At 43.7% G+C, this 21,523-nt stretch overlaps 1 protein-coding gene across 1 annotated transcript in view; it reads right to left on the bottom strand.

The window, feature by feature from the left end:
- Positions 1-915: 915 nt before the first annotated feature.
- Positions 916-21,523, bottom strand: part of PRLH (prolactin releasing hormone) — a 57,263-nt gene continuing 36,655 nt past the window's right edge. The window contains exon 4 of the mRNA XM_077448251.1: positions 916-3,791. Within this exon, the coding sequence (XP_077304377.1) occupies positions 3,625-3,791 (167 nt within the window). The 3' untranslated portion in view covers positions 916-3,624. The remainder of the gene's footprint in view (positions 3,792-21,523) is intronic.

The raw sequence follows: 21,523 nt of genomic DNA, 5'->3' as shown, positions 1-21,523 counted from the left end.
AAGACCACTGAGAATAACTGATTTAACCATATGTGTATTGATGGCTGGCTGGACTGGAGTTTAGGCACACACCTGATATATACAGTAATGATGGCCACAAGGCAAGATTTGATGTAATAATTTATCAAAGCTATATAGAAGAAATATTTCTATATTGAGATCTGATCAATTCTAGTTCCATAGGATGCAGTAGAATGTGCCATAACCATTTATTAAAAAGGTCTGATTGAAGATATTTGTTGCCCCAACTGAACTATTAGATTCTTCCTCTCTTCTCTAGCCCACATTAGAAAAAAAGCCCACATTAGAAAAAAACAAAACAAACAAACAAAAAAAAAAGCAAACAATTGCTATGACATAGACACTTTTATATGTGTGAACTATTGTTGGTGATTTACAGGTTGGTGGAACCTGCTTCTTACCGCAGTTTGGGAACATGTGGGAGGGGAATAAGGGTGGAGATTGAACACCCGACTATACAAATCTTCTCTTACCCCTGTCAGGATTGTTATACCGTAGGTTGGCTCAGTTTCTCTTCCAAGTTACAAATTTACGTGAGTTGTCCATATATTCTCATGGAGAATCTCAGAGGAATAACATATAGAAATAGTGTATTGCGAACTTTCTTGCAGATTACATACAGGAAATAAAGGAGAATTGGAGAGAAAAGGAGAAGAAAGAGAGACAGATGTGCAATATGTATAAGCCTGCAAGAGCTGGAGAAACAACTATTGACACGAAGGCTTAACGTGGTATGAAACCCAAAAACAAAAGTGTAATATATTATAGTTTACTAATCCTTAAATGTTGTGGCTGCATTCGTTTTCTTTTTTAGGCTTTTATCCCTTTATTCTCACATGGTGATCTGGTCAGTAACACACTTCCTGCATTAAGCCTCATACACATTAAGCCTCATTAAAATAAACTGACACTTCTGATCGGAGCCACTGTACTAACAATCCATTGTTAGCACAGCAAACTCCTTTGCTGTGCTACGTGTTCTGACAGGGTTGTGTCTCCCCATTAGAACACTTCGGTCTTGGTTGGCAGACCTCCATTCCACTGAAGGAGCATCAGAGACACCTTTGGGCAACAGCATTGTGAATCTGGGGAGAGTAATAATAAATTAAAACCAACCTCTAGCTAACATTTTTATGCAATTATAGCAACATTTTTTTTTCTTTTGGGATTAGGATTTTACATAAATAAAAACTGACTATTGTAAATACTTTGTCTTAACCACCTAACTGCCACTTTTGCTAGACAACTTGGTCTGTAAAGAAATTAGAAAATAAAAATAACAGACTTACTGGCTGGATCAACATGTAGGTGGGTTGCAGCATGGATTATGGCAGTATCTCACACAGTCAAGTGCAATAGAAAACTTGCACTGAAGTAAAGCAAAGACAGTTAACAACAACCTGGAGGGACGCCTGTCCAACCCGTCACACTCACAAATTACAACACTGAAAAGATAAAAGGTATCAGCTGGGTTGACAGTGAGGTTGATTTACTAAGACTGAAGAGTGCAAAATATGGTGCGGCTGTGCATGGTAGCCAATCAGCTTCTAACGTCAGATGGTTCAATTAAGCTTTGACAAAAAACCTGGAAGCTGATTCGTTTTTATGCAGAGCTGCACCAGATTTTGCACTCTTCAGTCTTAGTAAATCAACCCCAGCATCTCCTAAAAGAGCAGAATGCCACCTGGTGTCTAGTGCCCAAATGGGAGTGATATCCAAAGGAGTTGCGACCCTATACTTTCCCTCCTCATCAGGAACCTTTCTCTATCGCTAGTACTGTCCCAAGCAGGTGGGGTACCTGTCCTTACCAACTCTCAAAAAGTCTGGGAGCCAGGGCATTAAGTAGGTTCTGCCTGGCCAAAGATGGCTGCTGAAGTCACATGGGGTATTGGCATCCAATCAGGTACTTTCTCAGTGACCCAGAAAACCATGGAGGAACTATGTTTCCCTTGATTTCCTCTCCAGCTGCTGCATAAGAACGCCACCTGCAGTGGTAAAAGTAGACTGCACTTGCCTACAAACAGGTAAAAATAAAGGAATAGACCTTAAATCTAAGAGGTGGTAAATTACAATATAATACATTTTTCTTGGTTTTAATACACCTATTTTTGTTTTAATGTCCATGAAGTAATGGACAACAACTACAGAATATTTGACTATATATGGAGGATAGGGATGAGCTGAACACCCCTCGGTTCGGTTTGCACCAGAACCTTCGAAAGGACCAAAGATTCGTGTGAACTTTAGAACCCTATTAAAGTCTATGGGACTCGAACAAAGGCTAATATGCAAGATATGCAACAGACAACACCAGCAATAAGGGGTATCTTCAGGTGTATACTGTGCTGGAGGCACACAACACCCACTTTAACTCCTGCAGATGCCTGTATTAGAGAACACCAGCAATAAAGAGTAGATACAGGTGTATACTGTGATGGAGGCACACAGCACCCACTAACTCCTGCAGATGCCTGTATTAGAGAACACCAGCAAAAAAGGGTAGATACAGGTGTATACTGTGCTGGAGGCACACAACACCCACTTTAACTCCTGCAGATGCCTGAGAAAAGAACACTGTCCCTGCCTATCTTGCTCTTTCCCTGCACGCTGGAACACACTACACAAGGCCACCGCGCTGATGGCCTTATATAATGTGGCGTGTGTACTAAACCCCCTGAGCTATAATTGGCCACAGGCATCCTGCCTGTGGCCAATTATGTCTCTCCTCGCTGCCGGCGCTGTGATTGGCCAAGCATGCGGGGTCACAGTGCATGCTTGGCCAATCATGAGCCAGCAATGAACTGCAATGGCGTAGTGCATTGTGGGCCGTTCGTGCCACGTGAATTTGGGGCGAACGGTCCACAAAGTTCTGAATTCGCCGAACAGACGAACGGCCGATGTTCGAGTTGAACACCAAGCTCATCCCTAATGGAGGACTTAGTCCAGTGGCAATGCTAAGGAAAAGGAATGTTTTAAGGATAAACGGATGTCCTAATTGGGATCCTGAACTGCATTAAAGAACCTAAGAGTTTTTGAACCCTGCTTAAATCCAACAAGAGGAATAAGTAATATTTGGAGCCGCTGATTTTTATAAACTGAGCATTTTACACAGATGAAGAGGAATGATGCAGCTATTACATATCAGTATGTAATATAATGACAACTGTAAGATGTAAACATAAAATCTACATTTTCATTTCCACAAATTGGTGCACAGGGAATATGTGCTATAAATCATTTGATTCTCTGCCTCCGCAAAATTCTGACTTGAAAGACTCTAAGAAGATATTTTGCTGATGAACCCATTCTTATGAAAATATTTTCCATGGAAATCCCTTGTGGATTGTGTGATTAGAATTTGTTTTTGAAGGATTTGACATAAACCCCATAACTTAAGAAGAAAACATATAACCTTTATTCATTGCTCATTAAATTTGGCTGCTCATTATGTGATGCATACATTTCTGAGCCAAGCTTTTCACACACTGGTAGAGTTTTGAAAAGAACCAAAGGGCATAAAGGATTGTGTGCCTCCCTTATATATATATATATATATATACACAGTACATCAGGCTATAACGCTGCCATTCACTGAACTAAGTTTTAATTGTCGTCACTAAGCTCCAAGCTGTCATCTATTGGAATACAAGTGTGCCCCAAGGGTCTGAACACGAACTTCTGAGCATCTTCCCAGGCTGTGCCCCTCCTACCAAACCTTCCTACAGGACGGATTCCACGGCCAGTATACCATGATGGATCAATGTCAGGATCTAAGGACAAAAAAAGTACACTAGTTATTCAAATGTACCTAACTGTGCGTTGCTTAAAAATTATCTCTAAACAAATCATTTTGTTTTGAATTAAAGGTGAGCATGACACAGTTACCTTTCCCTTTGCAGATTTCTTATTGCGCTCTGAGCAGTGCAAGATATCTGTAGGTCTGTCATTTAGCTTACTCCAATTTTTACTCGGCTGACTGGGTTTAGTAGGATTCTTTAGGAGCGAATTTATTCACCAGAAGGATCCATATAGACAAATGGGTCTATCAAAGAATTGGTGTTGAGCCAATTGGTCAGGATGGTGTGCTGCAGGCTTGGGGCATTGGTGGTGCTGGTGCCAGTTAAGATAACAAAGTTTGAATACAACGGTTAGTGTACAATGTAAAATGGAAGAAAATAGAAGACAACTACACTTGACATGAAAACACAGTGCAGGTGCTAAGTGGCTTTGTGATAGAGACAAATCTCCACTAAACTAAAAGAAATAAGAACAGGAAACTACTGGAGGAACTTTACCACCTTCTAAATAATGGCAATGCTAAATAATATTTCATTTCATGCTCACCTGCCCAACAATAAACAAAAGTAGTAGTCCTCTAGGGTTTAGGATTTAAAGTGGAACTTTATTCAAAATGGTTTTGTTATTTTTGAAAGAAGTGGGAAAGACTTAGTTGCCAGATTATAACGATGTGTGGTCACAAGGACACATATGGTAATACAAGCATATTGGTTTGGAAGAGTTAAAACCTATTTTAGCACATCTTTTTTCACTTTGTGTCTCCATTGGGAAGATTCCCCTGTGATGTTACTGGGGCTGGAGACAAAGGGAAATTTCCCCAAAAGCAATATAAAGCAAACAAAAGATCTAACCCTTCCCCACTCAATGCAGAATAACAAGAATATGTTTTCACTGTGTCATATATACAGTGGGGATCGAAAGTTTGGGCACCCCAGGTAAAAATGTGTATTAATGTGCATAACGAAGCCAAGGAAAGATGGAAAAATCTTCAAATGGCATCAAATTACAGATTAGACATTCTTATAATATGTCAAAAAAAGTTAGATTTTATTTCCATCATTTACACTTTCAAAAGTTTGGGCACCCTGCAGAATTTATAGCATGCACTGCCCCCTTTGCAAAGCTGAGACCTGCCAGTGTCATGGATTGTTCTCAATCGTCATCTGGGAAGACCAGGTGATGTCAATCTCAAAGGTTTTAAATGGCCAGACTCATCTGACTTTGCCCCAACAATCAGCACAATGGGTTCTTCTAAGCAGTTGTCTAGAAAACTGAAACTGAAAATAGTTAACGCTCACAAAGCTAAAGAAGGCTATAAGAAGATAGCAAAGCGTTTTCAGATGTCAATATCCTCTGTTCGGAATGTAATTAAGAAATGGCAGTCATCAGGAACAGTGGAAGTTAAAGCAAGATCTGGAAGACCAAGAAAAATATCAGACAGAACAGCTCGCAGGATTTTGAGAAAAGCAATTCAAAACCCACGTTTGACTGCATGATCCCTCCAGAAAGATCTGGCAGACACTGGAATTGTGGTACACTATTCCACTATAAAGAGATACTTGTACAAATATGGTCTTCATGGAAGAGTCATCAGAAGAAAACCTCTTCTACGTCCTCAACACAAAAATCAGTGTTTGAACTTTGCAAATGAACATATAGACAAGCCTGAGGCATTTTGGAAACAAGTTCTGTGGACCGATGAGGTTAAAATATAACTTTTTGGCCGGAATGAGCAAAGGTATGTTTGGAGAAGAAAGGGCACAGAATTTAATGAAAAGAACCTCTGTCCAACTGTTAAGAATGGGGGTGGATCAATCATGCTTTGGGGTTGTATTGCAACCAGTGGCACAGAGAACATTTCACGAGTAGAAGGATAAATTGATTCAATAAAATTTCAGCAAATTTTGGATGGTAACTTGATGCCATCTGTGAAAAAGCTGAAGTTAAAGAGAGAATGGCTTCTACAAATGGATAATCATCCTAAACACACCTCAAAATCCACGGGGGATTTCATCAAGAGGCTTAAACTGAAGGTTTTGCCATGGCCTTCACAATCTCCTGACCTAAACATTATTGAAAATCTATGGATAGATCTTAAAAGAGCAGTGCGTGACAGACAGCCCAGAAATCTCAAAGAACTGGAACACTTTTGTAAGGAAGAATGGGCAAAGATACCTCAAACAAGAATTGAAAGACTCTTGGCTGGCTACAAAAAGTGTTTACAAGCTGTGATACTTGCCAAAGGGGGCAGTACAAGATATTAACTCTGCAGGGTGCCCAAACTTTTGAAGATGCCATTTTTTTGTTTCCTGTAATTTTGAAAGTGTAAATGATGGAAATAAAATCTAACTTTTTTTGACATATAAGAATGTCTAATCTGTAATTTGATGCCATTTGGAGATTTTTCCATCTTTCCTTGGCTTCGTTATGCACATTAATACACATTTTTACCTGGGGTGCCAAAACTTTCAATCCCCACTGTACAAAATTAAATATTTTATGACATTCTTTACTGTTCTCATGACATTACAGTAATATGTTCTGAGGAAACACGCAGAATGTTAGAAATAGAAAGAGTAGCTTCAGTGAAAGCACGAGGAGAACAGAAAATACAAATGTACGGCTTGTGAAAACCTTGCTAAGATGGAAACAGTACAACTCAAAGCATATAAACACTGTGATAGTTGGTTTTGTTATTGGACGAAATGAATGCTGCACAGCCAAACATATCAGAAAAAATTATAAAGAATGTCGATCATAAAACTGCTGACAGTTCAACAATATACATTTTAAAATGTGTGACTCTGAATTGTTGTGATAAGAGTTGTCAGTAGGTTTGCTTATTGGGGTCAATGTAAAAACCAATGTACCCTAAGGTGTCATAAACGCCAAATCTTATTTCCTATAAACATATAAATAGGAATCAGAATGGCAAAATAATGTTATCTAGTTATAAAGCAATTATTTCATTTTGGGTAGTTTTTCTGATAGATATTTTTTAACGTGTGCCTGTCATTTCATTGCAAACAATCTGCTGAAGAGAAAAATAGTTTGGTGGGCTAACACCTTTTTTTCTCACTTTTGTCCACTTCATTTATGTACAGTATGTTGCCATAGCAGCCCCTGCAGGTTAGGTTCTATTTCCAGCAATGTTATGGAACAAGCTATAGTGTGAAATATGAACACAACAGTTGTAAGATCAGGTGACATATGCCACAAAATGTTTTCTTTTTGTATAGCAATCATGTCCTTTCCCAGGGTGACCACTGCTCCAGTCACAATAAATTCTCCCTCATAGTGATACCACAGTAGTAGACAAATAAGATGGGGCAGAGCTACAGTAAAACTTTCATCACTGAAAAACCCAAGTGTATAGCCTACCTTCCTCACTCATATGCTGTATAATATCATGTCCACTACACAAAAACAGAAACACTTTACATGGCTACTTGTACACTAGCCTACCCTGACCATGGCCATCACAAAATGCAAACTGCATTTTTGTCGCAATTTTGTCACGATTTGTGTGAACGTTCCTTTCCTGAACATGATTCTTCCGTGTTCAGTAGAGGGAAGTTTAACTTCAAATAAACGTAGCAGCTCCTAAACTCTGATAAACTCTGTACATGGACACATACCCTTTTATGGAGTTGAGTTTAGGAGCTTTGGCAAAAAAAAATAAACACACCAAAAGCTCCTAAACGCAAGTTTAGGAGCTCCCAGGAGCTGGCAGTTACATAAAGCCTATTGAATGTATAACTAAAACCTTTTTCTTTTATGTCGGATACACGTGAACCCAGAATTTGGCCAGCAAAAGAACGATGAGAGCATTTCGTGGGAAAATGCGACCGTGTGTATGCTCCATCGGAATTTTGCTGGCCGAATTTCCGCCAGCAAAAGATTGAGAGCATGTTCTCAATTTTTCTGACGGAAAAAATTTCGATTGGCAAATCCCGATCGTCTGTAGCAATTCCGACGCGCAAAATTCCTATGCATGCTCGGAAACAATTCGACACATGCTCGGAAGCATTGAACTTCATTTTCTCGGCTCATCATAGTGTTGTATGTCATCGCGTTCTTGACGGTCGAAAGTTCAGCAAACTTTTGTGTGACTGTGTGTATGCAAGCCAAGTTTGAGCGGAATTCAGTCGGAAAAACCATCATAGCTTTTTCCGACGAGAATTCTGATCGTGTGTACATGGCATTAGTTTTGCATACAGTTGGGAAGGGTTAAAATCCCTGCCAGTTTTTTCACTGTCTGTATTCTATTAGGCCCCTTTCACACTGGAGCAGGAGCGGCGTCGGCGGTAAAGCGGAGCTATTTTTAGTGCCACTTTACCGTCGTTTTAGCGGCGGTATTCGGCCGCTAGAGGGGCAATTTTAACCCCTGCTAGCGGACAAAAAAAGGCTTAAAACCGCCTGCAAAGCACCGCAAAGCGCTGCAAAGCACCGCTGCAGCAGCGCTTTGCTGGAAGATATAGCCTCGCTGCCCCATTGATTTCAATGGGTAGGAGCAGTTTAGGATCGGTGAATAAACCGCTCCTTCACCACTCCAAAGATGCTGCTAGCAGGACTTTTTTCACCGTCCTGCTAGCACACCGCTCCAATGTAAAAGCCCTCGGGCTTTCACACTGGAGTGAAAGGGGCCGTTTTTTTTCAGGCGCTATACAGGCACTATTTTTAGCGCTGTAGCGTCTGAAAACCGCGTCAGTGTGAAAGGGGCCTTAGTGTGGTTTTCTTCAACTTCTTGTCCCAAAGACAGGAAGTGAAGGAAAATCTCTACAAATTAGCAAGGAGAATGCCCCTTTAAACAGTATTCACTGGAACAGCTATTCTCATTAAACAATTTCCCCATACCTTCTATTCTGGTGACAAGCCAACCATTTAAGATTTCTCATGATTTTTTTGGCTTGGTGACAGTGGTCACCAGGCTGAATAGCAAAAAATAGCAGACAGCAAAAAAACTTAGCAAAGGTTCCGACCCTTTCCGATTCCATCTAAAATTAGAAAACAAAACAAAAAAAACATTTCAACTTTGTATTGTAGTACTCTGAACATTTATGTTATTGTTTTCTAATGGTTTCTTTGTAATATGTCTTTGTAGAATATGTAATAATATGTAAGTGTGATAAAAATTGACATACAAAAACCTAAACATTGAAATGCCTTGTAGTATGCTGGAAAAAGTGTTGTGCAACTTTATGTTAAAGTGGTTGTAAACCCACTTTGTCATTACCCGGCAATCCCGTCTTCCTTAATACTAAGTGCCCTGTATATGTGACAATATAAACAAAGAAAGAATTTTCTCCTGCACTCGTGAAGGCGTTATTGATATAAAATGGTAGTATTTTGAAAAGGAAAAGATAAATTAAAAGATGATCATGCGAGTCCTGCTGCCTAAACTGACCAGAAGTGGTCCAAAGTAAGCCAAGTGTTAGAGAGAGATGGAAGGCGCGTGATCTGATGCATTGATCAAGATATTACAGTTTATTCATAAAAAAGGGGGATGAATCCATACAAAAAGTATCTACATGTTCATAAAACAAAAGTATACACATTCAATTAAGAAAATAGACATGCCCATGCAAGGGCAAGTGCTAGAATTTCTGACGTGTTTAGAGGAAAACCCTCTTCATCAGAGCCTTGTAGAATGACAAGAGAGGTCTGTATATTATTTTGGATCGACATACAGGGGAGTGGCTAGTTGGGAGGAGTGTCACATGGTAAGTGATAAGTTCTCCTACGTTCTACGTTTGTTCACATCCCAGTGCTCTATATGTCATAGAGAGATGTGATTCATATGTTCCTTATGGCAAGTCAATGTGTATCTGTTGGTTGTGCCTGCATCCAGGTTTACAAGAAGGATACAGCCTGCATATATCTGTTTGAGAACAGGAGGCAATTGCTTCTGTAAGGGTTCTAGGTAGCTCCAATCAGAAAGTAGTCTTGTGTTGCAATGAGGATATCAGCTGTCTCCATCCATGTGAGAGCTGATACTTTCTGATTGGAGCTACCTAGAACCCTTACAGAAGCAACTGCCTCCTGTTCTCAATCAGATACATGCAGGCTGCATCCTTATTGTAAACCTAGATGCAGGCCCAACCGACAGATACACATTGAATTGTGGACAAACTTAGAGCGTAGGAGAACTCATCACTTACCATGGTACACTCCTCCCAACTGGCCACTCCCCTGTATGTCGATCCACACAACTATACGGACCTCTCTTGTCATTCTACAAGGCTCTGATGAAGAGGGGTTTCCTTGAAAATGCGTCAGTAAATTCTAGCACTTGCCCTTGCATGGGTATGTCTATTTTCTTAATTTAATATGTATACTTGTAACCTGCTTTTATGAACACATATATACTTTTTGAATGGATTCATCCCGCTTTTTTTTATGAATAAACTCTAACATCTTGATCAATGCATCAGAATACGCTCCTTACACTTACACTTAACCCTGTATATGTGACTTATTACAAAAATACCATTCTATACCTTATTTCAGAGCATTGCTTGGGGCTCACATGACCGACCACCTCTACCCTCTCTCAATCTGACAGCTATGGGGGAGGGGTCGAGAATCCCCCCACTGATGTCAGTCAGGAGGAGAGAGGTGATCGGTCATGTGAGTGCCATGCAGCGCTCTGAAATCATGTATAGAATAGCATTTTTTTTAATAAGGTAGATATACAAGGCACTTAGCATTAAGGGAGACAGGTATTGCCTGATAATTACTAAGTTAAGGGAGGGAGAGAGGACAGAGGAGATCTGCGGATGACGGAGACATGTAAACTGACCATGGGGTCAGGGCTCAGCAGCCATGAAAAACCATGGTCATTTAAGGGAGGGGGGCAGAACCAGGCAGGAACAGCCAGGAATTTCAGGTGATAGAAAGGGCCAAATTACACAGCACAAGCACTGTGCTGTTATTCAAGCTTTAAAGGAACAGGATCCAGCGTATTAGAAGAGAAACGTTTTTGGGGTGCTTGTGAGCAGCAAGTGAAGATGGCCGCATCCTAGCCTCACTCTTCACTGCCCGGACACATTGGCCTCTCAACAAGCATTGTAAGAGGGTATCCCCGTCCCCCACTGCCACCCGCTGACTCCCACAGTTGCCGAGCATTCCGTGGAGTGAAGGGCAATGTTCACACGAGCATCCAGCTCGAGACCTGCAGACCGCACACTGCCTAGGGCCTCCCTGCTGGACTCCATGATTGAATCTCCAGCCTCCAGTCCAACCCCTTCTCCCAGCTTGCAGGCGAGGATCTTGAGCAGTCTGCCGCTATGGGCGAGGGCCCGATGGCGGCTCTGCTCCAGCAGCCGTCACTGCAGGATGCTGATTTCCTCTCCCGCTTCAAGATCATGCTGCAGGCAGAGCTCTCGGCAGCAACCACCAAGTTGGCCACCCACCTCACTAGGGAAATCAGGGAGCTCGGATCCCCCACCAGTGACCTGGAGGACAAGATGGATGTCCCTGCTACTGTCCTCGTAAACCAGGAACAGGACATCTCTGATATCAAAAAGGAGAGGGATTTAGCCCTATTACGCCTGGAGGATTTTGAGAACAGGGCTCGCAGGGGAAATCTGCGGTTGCGGGGCATCCCTGAATCGGTCATGGACCTCACCTCCACTGCCACGGCTCTGTTCCAGGAACTTGTCCCAGCTATCCCCATTGACAGGCTGGAATTCGACTGCATCCACCAGCACTCGGCCCCAAGAAATCCAAAGGACCACCCCGCGACATCATCATCAAGTTCACCTATTACCGCACCAAGGAAACCCTCCTGTGTTCGGCTCAGGACAAACCTAACCTTATGTTTCAGGGGCATCAATACCAAGTCTTTGTGGATCTTTCCCAGACCACGTTTGTGAAGAGGAGACAGATGAAGCCTTACACCTCAGCTCTTCAGTCGCATCGAATTCGGTACCGCGGTGCTTCCCCTTCAAGCTCTCCTTCTCATACAATGGTCGCAGCCATACACTGACCTCGCCAGACGAAGCACAGTCCATTCTGGAATCACTCCAGCTGCTACCAACTGGTAAAAGCGCCCAAAGCTCAGCCGGATCAGCGCCCTCTCAACTCTCCCCTAACCTCCCAGGTCACACATGGGAAAAGGCCAAGGGGCAAAGACGCCCCCCCACCCCATCTGTGGCTGGCTCCCAATGTTCTGATCCAGGTTGACCTCTGAAGTCCTGTCTTTTTCCTTCGGTCCTCCGGACCTTCCTGTATTTTACCAGCCATCCCTCGTAAGTGATGGTTGGATCTGACCCCTCCTCCTGCTACTTACGATAATGGCATTTGACTTTCCCTATTTACACAAGCGTACTGATGGCCGTACTTTGGTTAGGTTGTATACCCTCCTCCCTACCACCAGTCTGCTTGGACCCAACTTGCTGGTGTGGACTTTGTTGTCGCCCCCTCCCCACCCATGTTTATGATTGTCATCCACTTCTCCTACCCATTCTGAATGACAACCTCTGAGCCCTTTCTCTCACTTTTGCATCCTGTTAGATTCAATTGTGCTGCTCCGGGACTTTTGAACGTATTAGCTTACTCCCAAATGTGCAGCACCTGACTCTTATTGCCACTCACCACCCAAGTTACCCCCTCAGGATTTCCACTCCGGACTTCCATGTTGTGTTAAAACTACAGACTCCTTAAGCTGTGACATTGCACCCAGAACCCCACTGTTTGATTTGAATCATGGGGTTTGTCCCCCGTCTCTTTAAACGTATGGTCCGGAGGATGTACGGTGCATAGGAGCTTGCCATGCTCCCTTCCTCCCTCCTTCCCCCCCCTTTCCCTTCCCACCCCCCCATTTTCCCCCTCTCCTTTCCCCCCTTCCCGAACCCTCTTCCCTTCCTCCCTCCCCCTTTCCTCCCTCTCGCTTCCCTTCCCTCCCTCTCGCTTCCCTTCCCTCCCTTCCGCCCTCCCTTCCTCCTTTACCCCTCTCTCCCCCTCCCCCCTGCCTTTCCTGAACCTTACTCTCCCTCACCTACCTCCTGCATGTTCTTGCGTGGGCCTCAACCGAAGATGTTTCTGTTCTTTTTTTTATCGGGATTCTCCGGGGGCCCGCCCCTCGCTTGCGATAGCGATTGGTGGCTGGCTCCAGGAGACTTCAAGTTGTCCCCATAATCGACCCCCTTAGATGGATGGCTGCGGGTTAGTCTGACTGAATGATGTAAATCTCAGGAGTTGTTTGCCAGTTATACTTGATGATGTTTTCAAATAATATTGAACGTGTTTATGTTGTGCTTAATTGCTGTAACTCATTTTCAGGCTGTTAACCAATGTCCAGACTCTTTTATTAGTCTTCTCGGACTCTCTGGGGGCCCGCTTCCTTATGGCGTTTAAGCCTGGTGGTGGGCTTCCGGAGATCCCTTGATGGACTTTATGTCTTTATGCCTTTATGTCTGGTCCCCCCGGCTAGTTGGCTGGGGACCAGTCTAACTGCATGATCCGAACCTCAAGGGTTGCTTTTTCCATTTGTTTCTTACTGTTATAAGAAAAATTCTGTGTGAAAAGTTCAAATAGCAATTTCTCATTGTAACTTATCCTCAGGTTGACTATTAGCACCCGCCTTACACATCTTGCAAAAGATGTGGTCCATGCTCAGCGTGGCGTACTTAGTACGTTTACACTGTTTTTGTATTTTAGTTTTTTTGTTCTTTTTGTCCTTCCCCCATCCTGCCTCTTGTCTCTTGTCTTGTACCCTCCCCTGTCTTTCTCTTTTCTTGTTCCCTCAGGCTGTAAATCCACATAACTCGTTGACCAGGGTCCCTACTAAACTTAGCTGCAGCTGCCGGACTCCGTCATGTGGGCTAACCATTCATTCGTTTAAATGAATGGGTGTCCCCTTACCTTACTGCTGTAAGGTTACAGTGTAAAAGTAGATGTGGAACTCTCGTATGTCCCCAAACGGGGTGTCCCCAGGACGATTTTACTGTTAACTGGTCATCTCTGGGTACACTTGGGATGAAAATGCAACCTCTCCTGCAAACAGCCCCTCTGTCCTCTGTCCTCTGTCTGAGGGGCTGTTTGCAGGAGAGGTTGCATTTTCATCCCAAGTGTATTTTTCTCGATTACCACAATGCTGCACTTTATATGGCATTAGTCTATACGGACATTTTTTGAGCTTTATATGAAATTGTTTTTGGTTTGTGATTTATTTTGACCACAGAGGTCTTTATTTTATTATTTATTGATTGTGCAGTCAAACATTTTTTTGCACTTTTGCACTAGAATTCATCTATTTATATAGATAGGTAGTGATCGGTATCTTTACATCACATTTATGAGTTTTTTACACCTTTGTGTTTATCTGATTTGAATGAGCCTCAGTTCTGACACATTTATCCCTGTACTCCTTTATTCCTTTCTTCCTTTCCTTCAGCCTCTTCTCCTCCCCCCCCTTCGCCCCTCCCCTTTTTTGCACAGCACTTTCATTTAATAGTTCCATTTTTTGGGTTTGAATAACTCTTTCTAGTGCATGCAGCAATACCCTTCCTTATCCACCTAACTGGCTGGCGCAGAGATACCTCTATTTGATTACCATGAAAGGCCACTGTATACAATTAGCAACCTCTAGAAAATTCCATAGGGAAAAGCGGACCCAGGAGCTTATAGATCTTCTGGCCTCCACTGATGCAGAGTGAACATCCCTCCCCTTGCCAGCAAACAAGAAAGCTAGAGACACTTTTGCAGCCAAATTAGACTTGTTGGCCTCCGACAGAGCCAAGAAGGCCCTACGGTGGACAAAGCATAAATTGTATTTCTGCCCAAATAAACCGGGCGCAATGCTGGCTAAGAAACTCAATGCCACATTTCATGGCCATAAACCTATCCGCCTTCGTCCTGCCAATGGGGACCTCACCTCGGATCCGAACAAAGTCACTGCAGCCCTGGCAGACTTTCTAGCTTCGCTTTATAGCAAACCTTCCCCCTTCCCTCTTAATCTCGCGGACAACTTCTTCTGCGATCTTCATCTTCCACCTCTCTCCTCAGCAGCCTGTGCGACTCTTAATGCTGACATTACCGAACTGGAGGTGGCTCAGGCCATCAAGGGCAATTGTGTTTCAAGGGCTCTGGGCCCGGATGGCTTCACCGGACTATACTACCGCAAGTTTTGTTTCCCTCTTGCTCCCCCACCTGACGGCCTACTTTAATTGCATGAAACAAGGTGTGCTGCCCTCTCCAGCCTCATTATGAGCTCACATGTCCATGATTCCTAAGACCACCGAGGAGGCCTATGAACCCCAGACGTTTCACACAATTTCCCTATTGAATGAAGACGTGAAACTTTTAGGGAAAATCCTGTGCTTTCGCATTAACAAATACTTGCGTTCCTTGGTTCATAGAGACCAGGTTGGCTTCGTACCTGGCCATCAGGCGGGGGACAATGTCCTGAAAGTTGTCCACTTGATCACCTTACTGCAGCAATGCAAAATCCCCAGCTTTCTCCTTTCGCTTGATATATATATAAAGCCTTTCATACCCTCTTGTGGGACTATCTGCGTTACGTACTACAATGTTGGGGTTTTGGAGACTCAATCCTGTCATGGTTGATGGCCCTTTACTCAACCCCCTCTGCTTCAGTCCATTATGCAGGTTGCCTCTCGCCCTCCTTTCCTATCTCCAGGGGAACGAGGCAAGGATGCCCTCTACCCCTGGTCCTTTTTGTTCTTACCCTCGAACCACTGGCTATTGCCCTTAGGGCAGACCCTAACATCACGGGCAACCCTTACGCAGGTGACGGCTATAAATTGAACATGTTCGCTGACAATGCCATCCTGACCCTCACCAACCCTATCGTCACCCTACCAAACCTCCAGGCCCTTCTAACCCGCTTTGCAACTATTTCAGGCCTCCAAATCAACCCACACAAAACAACTGCCCTGAACGTTACTCTCCCAGGTCCCCTAGCCTTACATCTCCAATGTTCCTTCCCCTACCTTTGGGCAAGCTCCTCATTGGACTACTTGGTCATCAATTTGACCCCCTCTTATGCTTCCCTTTTCTCCACCAACTACTACCCACTCTTGCACACTCTCATGGCATCTTGGCGATTCCCCACTCTATCCTGGATCGGCCGTATCCATGCTGTCAAGATGACCATTCTCCCAATGATTCTTTACTTTTTTCAAACTCTTCCTGTCCGGGTCCCTGCCTTCTACCTGCGGCTACTTCAGAACAGACTTCTCACCTTTATCTGGGCACATAAACGCCCCAGGGTTTCCCGCTCTACTCTCTATGCTCATAGGTTATGGGACAGCCTGGGTGTTCCGGACGTTGCAAAGTATTATCAAGCAGCTCAAATCTCCCAACTCTCCATGCTCCATGCAACGTCTGACATCTTGCTATGGGTTCTGGAGAGAGGTACCTAATTGCGCGCCGGTCCCTATCTCAGCTTTATTGTGGCTACCCCCTAAATTGCAACCACCTTCTGCCAGCCCCCTGATGACACACGGTCTGAAATTATTGGACTCAATACGATACTGAGGCAAACTTATGTCCCCATTCCTGCCGCTGCTTTCCCTCTTAAATAATCCCATGTTCCCACCTGTCTTGGAACAACCCCACATTTTTTCTTGGTGACTGCCCATGGGTTCTCCCTGGTCGTCTCTGTCTTAATACCCGTGCCTTTCCCACATGGTCCTCGTTTCAAGAGACCCACAAAGCCCCGCCCACCGAACTCTGCATCCAGCTGTGACACTGGATAACTTCCCTCCAATGTCTTGGCACCTTTCCATATCAAATGACTGCCTTTGAGCACACCTGACAGGATTGTCCAGGTGCTTGCGGGACCATCTCTATGATCTACTCCTTACTAACTGCCGGCAGCAATTCCACTACCCTTTCCTATGTGCTTAAATGGGAACGTGACCTGTCCCCCATAGATCTTGCAGACTGGAGTAAGGCCTGGTCCAGCATAGCAAAACACTGTCATGTTGGAGGCGGCCTATAAGGTCCTCCTGCGCTGGTACTGGATCCCAGCCCATATCGCCAAGTCAAACCCATCATGCAATGACAGATGCTTTCGGGGTTGTGGTCAACAAAGAGATGAACTGCACACATGGTGGTCTTGCCCCCATCTTGTAAGATTCTGGTCAAGGGTCTTTGGCCTACTATCCTCCCTATTTCATGTCCCCTTCCGCAAAGACCCCAAATTTGCATTACTCCATTGCCCGCTCCCGGGCCTTTTCTCTCACCAGCAGAAACTAGCTACATACTTATTTATCACTGCCAAACGAACAATTGCAAGGGCTTGGAAAAACCTTCTTTCTCATTCGCAGAGGTAATGAATACTTTGACAACTCTTATGATGCACGAAAAAATGTCCAGCATCCTCCATGACTCCCATGCAAAATTCCTTAAGGTGTGGGCCCCGTGGTGGTCCTACGCCTAATCTACATGTGACTTGTCTAGGACTCTAAATTCAATTTGACCCCATCTCCAGCCTAGGAGACCCCCCTTTCTCTTTCCGACTTCCTCTCTGTTTCTGGGCCTCTTGCCCACCATTCTGCTCCACACCTACCACCCCCCTTCTCCCCCACTGTTCGTGCATTTTTTTTGCTTTGATTTTGTTTATTTATTTTTTGTTGTTGTTTGTTCCCTCTTCCCCGTTCTGCGGATAACTGCGCTCCCCGTTGTCTGCCTTTTTCCCTGGGTCTCAGACTCGGGCATAGTGCACTGACCCCCCGCCCTGGTTGGCGGGTCGGTGTCAGTTTATAATCTATACCCCCATAATATACATCTTATTATGTACTTTTACGTGAACTTCTTTCTTATGTTTTATGTCCATATCCCCTGCATGGGAATTTGTTATATGGTTTCCCTTTTTCATATTCCAATAAAAACATTGTACCGGAAGAGAAGCATTTTCAGGAGAGGAGCTGAAAAGCAGAAAAAATGCAGAACATGCCTAAATGCGTCTAAACGCCCATAAGCCTTAGACACGTCTAGCGTTTGAGTGTAAATGCAGTCCAATGCCCAAAAATAATCTGGCCATTAGAATAAGCTAATGCTCAACCACTAGACGTGCTTTGCAGTCGTGGCTTTTGCCTTGTTACTTAAGCAGCTTTTGTCCTGCCAGGAGTTTTGGCATTCAGAGAGACCTAACAGATGCCCTATGTGCATGAAACCTTAATGTGTTAACTGGGTCAAGTAGTTTAGTTCACACAATGGCAGGCATGGCATTGTGGAGCGAAGGCCCATATTTGGGCCTCAGATGCCTACTGTTTTTCCTTGGTTCTCATGACAGGCCTCCTGATTCCTTGGAGAGTAGCTGGCTTGCAGGTGCAGAAAACCACACTGTATTGGATGCTCTTCTGTAAGAATACAGTGTAAACATTTAGTACAGGGCACATCTAGCTCTATACAGAGAATGTTCTCCTAACTCTTTCAGAAGATGTAATTTTACAGACTTTGTTACATATTTGGTGATCCTGCTACATAATTTCTGACTTTTGGTCCCAGATTGCTAAACTTGTAGCTTCTCTTCATTATTAGGCAGCCCCTTCCATAAAGATGCAAAAAAATGTAAATAGCCTTCTAAGGACTTTCCCTTCTTCCCACTTTGTTCAATATATCACCTCAAGTGACACAAAATTTAATTTGAAGTTGCCAAAATGAGAATGAACTGACGTGATGAACAGATTTAAAAAAATCTTGAGCTGGTTTGACCACTATAATGTTCCTAGCTTCAAACGTATTACTCAGGACTTAAAAAAGATCTATCATTAGAATTTTTATTTTGTAGTTATGTCCTCTATGGGACAAAGTACATGTAGTACTTTGTCCTATGTTTCAAAATGCTTTCTAACCCTATTTATGAGAACTGACTTGCTCTTCTCCCCTCCAGCCACAGCCAATTATACAAAAATTTTGAAGAAGATGGTTGGTTCATAGCTGCCGTTTGTCTTGGCTGTGAGCACTTTCCAGAGACAAGCAGGGCAAGAGGAATGCAGAGAAAGCAGGCATACATCAGCCTTTGCATTCCTACTGCCATTGCTTGTTTCAAGAAAGTGTTCACAGCTGAGACAAGCTACAGCTATGAATCAGCCATCTCCTTCATCGCTGTTGTCTGATCGGCCATGGCAGCAGAAGAGGGGGGCAGGTCGACTGGGCTCAAGCCCATGGGCCCCGCCCAATAGGGGGCCCCGCCGAGATACATAGCCGAGTGTACTCGGCTCCGCTCCGCTCACAGTCACGCCCAGTCCCGTCCTATGATGGACATAACACAGGGACCGGGCGTGACTGTGAGCCGAGCCGAGTACACTCGGCTACTCTTGGCTCCACTCGGGACTGCGAGAGTGCCCGAGAGCCGCTGTAACAACATATTCGGCGACCCATCACAGTTTTCTACGGAAGTGATGTTCCGTCGCCGCCATCTTGCTACACCCCACACTCGTCCACAGTAAGGATACACTAAGAGGGGGTAAAGCGGACATGTTTTTACACCCACCGGAGTTTTACATTTTAGACGTATTTATAACATTAAAGTAAGCATATAGTGAAATACAGTACTTAAACTCCGTCTGACTACTTAGATGTTGAATTTTAAAAGCAGCGAACTTCTGTCAGATTAGCAAACCTGTGAGATGAGCAGGGTTGACGCTGCTTTTAAAATTCAAGATCTAAGTAGTCAGACAGAGTTCTAAGTCCTGTATCTCACTATATAAACTGACTTTACTGTTATAAATATGTGTAAAATGCAAAACTATGGTGGGTGTAACAAACATGTCTGCTTTACCCCTTCTTAGTGTATCCTTACTGTGGATGAGTGCGGGGTGTACCAAGATGGCGGCGACAAAACATCACTTCCATAGCAAACTGTGATGGGTTACTGAATATGTCGTTACACCACCGAGAGAACCCGAGAGCCGCCGAGATACACAGGACTCTGTATCTTGGCAGCGCCATTTTTAAGACTGCAATGACAAGGCTGCAAAGGACACTGCTGCAAGGCTGAAAATGACAAGGCTACACTGGCAAGGCTGCAAATGACACTGACAAGGCTGCAATGACACTGAACAAGGCTGTAGATGGACACTGATAAGGCTGCATTGATGGGCATTTAAATGTAAGTTGTTTCCTTAAAATTCCCTCCTTAACTTGGGGTGCGTGTTATACGCCAGTGCGTGTTATAGCCGATAAATACAGTAATGTATAGAAGGTAGGGTCCTGCCCTGCTTGTACCATAGAGGATAGAATCTGTAAAATGTTAAAACTTTGATGATAGATCTTCTCTCTTACCCATCCCACCCTCAAAAGGCCTTTTATTTCTGTGAAACTAAATACTCAACACAAGAATAATCAATTTGTATTTGGTGTTTTAACTTCACCTCAAAACTCTCGTTTTCATTGTCCAGCTGACGGGTTTTAATATTGATTGCTTTGTATTGCATAACTTGCATGTACAGAGGAGTAGCGATGTCACCCTAGGCTGCTCACTCCTGATTTAACAATAAAATGCTTCCCTCTTTATTCCCTCCAAAACATAAGGGGTTCTGTATTCCATGGAAGAAATCTGGTCAGGGCAATACACTTAAAATGTATCTTTCATTCTTTGTCATAAAACGAAAGTCAAATTGCAAGTTTTTATAATAAAAGGTCTGGGTATATTGTGATTTACATTTCCCATAAATTAACAATATGAAGGCATATATTTTTGTATTATGTGTAGCCAATTGATGTTTCAGAACACGAATGACTGAATAAAGCAGCATAATGGATTTAGGATATTGGCACTGGAAGACTGATTGAATGTACTTGAAGATCAGAGATAGGAAGTACAGAAGATAGTGCAAGATGAGCCAGACAATGGAATGATTGTACAGGCAAAGCACTTACTGCTGATAACGATGTATGCATAATAAATGTTCAGTTATCCTCATGTTATTCATGCAGTGTGCTATTGACCAGTACATTATCTTTTATGGCTAAAATGTAACAGAACTGACTCCTTCAAGGTCATGCCATGTAGTGTGGTCTACTGGTCTAATTATGCAGATATTTTTGCTTTGTATATAAAAGTTAATGAAAGTGGGAAAGATAAGATCCTGCCCTATTCCTGGCGTGTTATGTTGATTTTACTCTGGCAGTTGCCTAAAACTTTCGCCCCACAGCTTCATAACCTGCACCTATGTTATATGTACAATAAGCTGAAACCCTGACGTTTTAGGTAACCCATGGGTGACCACTGGAACATAAAAATGGGGCAAATGAGAAACGTTGAGTACACTAAAATCTTTTTGCTGAGTCTGCCGGTGTCTTGTGAAATAGGGTCCTCCATCAGATGCTGTCCCCTGCGTACTGCGCATGCGCAGTACACAGGAGCACAGATTCCGAAAATTGCCGAGGACGAACGGCGCCTGCGCCGTGAGTCCAGGTTCTATCCCCACTATCCAAGTGGACATAGAGTTAGAATAAAAAAGAGCCGAGCGCAGCGAGGCCGAGCCCGAAGCGTGGCGAGCGAAGCTCGCCCGCGAGGGACCCTCTAAAATTCTAAACCCTATGTCCGCTTGGATAGTGGGGCTACCTCCTCCACTCACGGCGCAGGCGCTGTTCAGCTTCGGAGATTTTCCGAAGCTTCGTCTGCTCCGTACTGCGCATGCGCAGTACGGAACGGACACATACGGATGGCCGGACTCTATTAGGCAGAACACCGGTTATAAGTCATGTCAAGAGCTCCCAACTC

The sequence above is a fragment of the Lithobates pipiens genome, unplaced genomic scaffold (genome assembly GCF_037356315.1).
Source record: "Lithobates pipiens isolate NorthernLeopardFrog02 unplaced genomic scaffold, aLitPip1_a1.2 Scaffold_22, whole genome shotgun sequence".
Classification (NCBI taxonomy): domain Eukaryota; kingdom Metazoa; phylum Chordata; class Amphibia; order Anura; family Ranidae; genus Lithobates; species Lithobates pipiens.
Note: the sequence above shows the minus strand (reverse complement) of the source record. Positions and strands in the feature narration are given on the sequence as shown.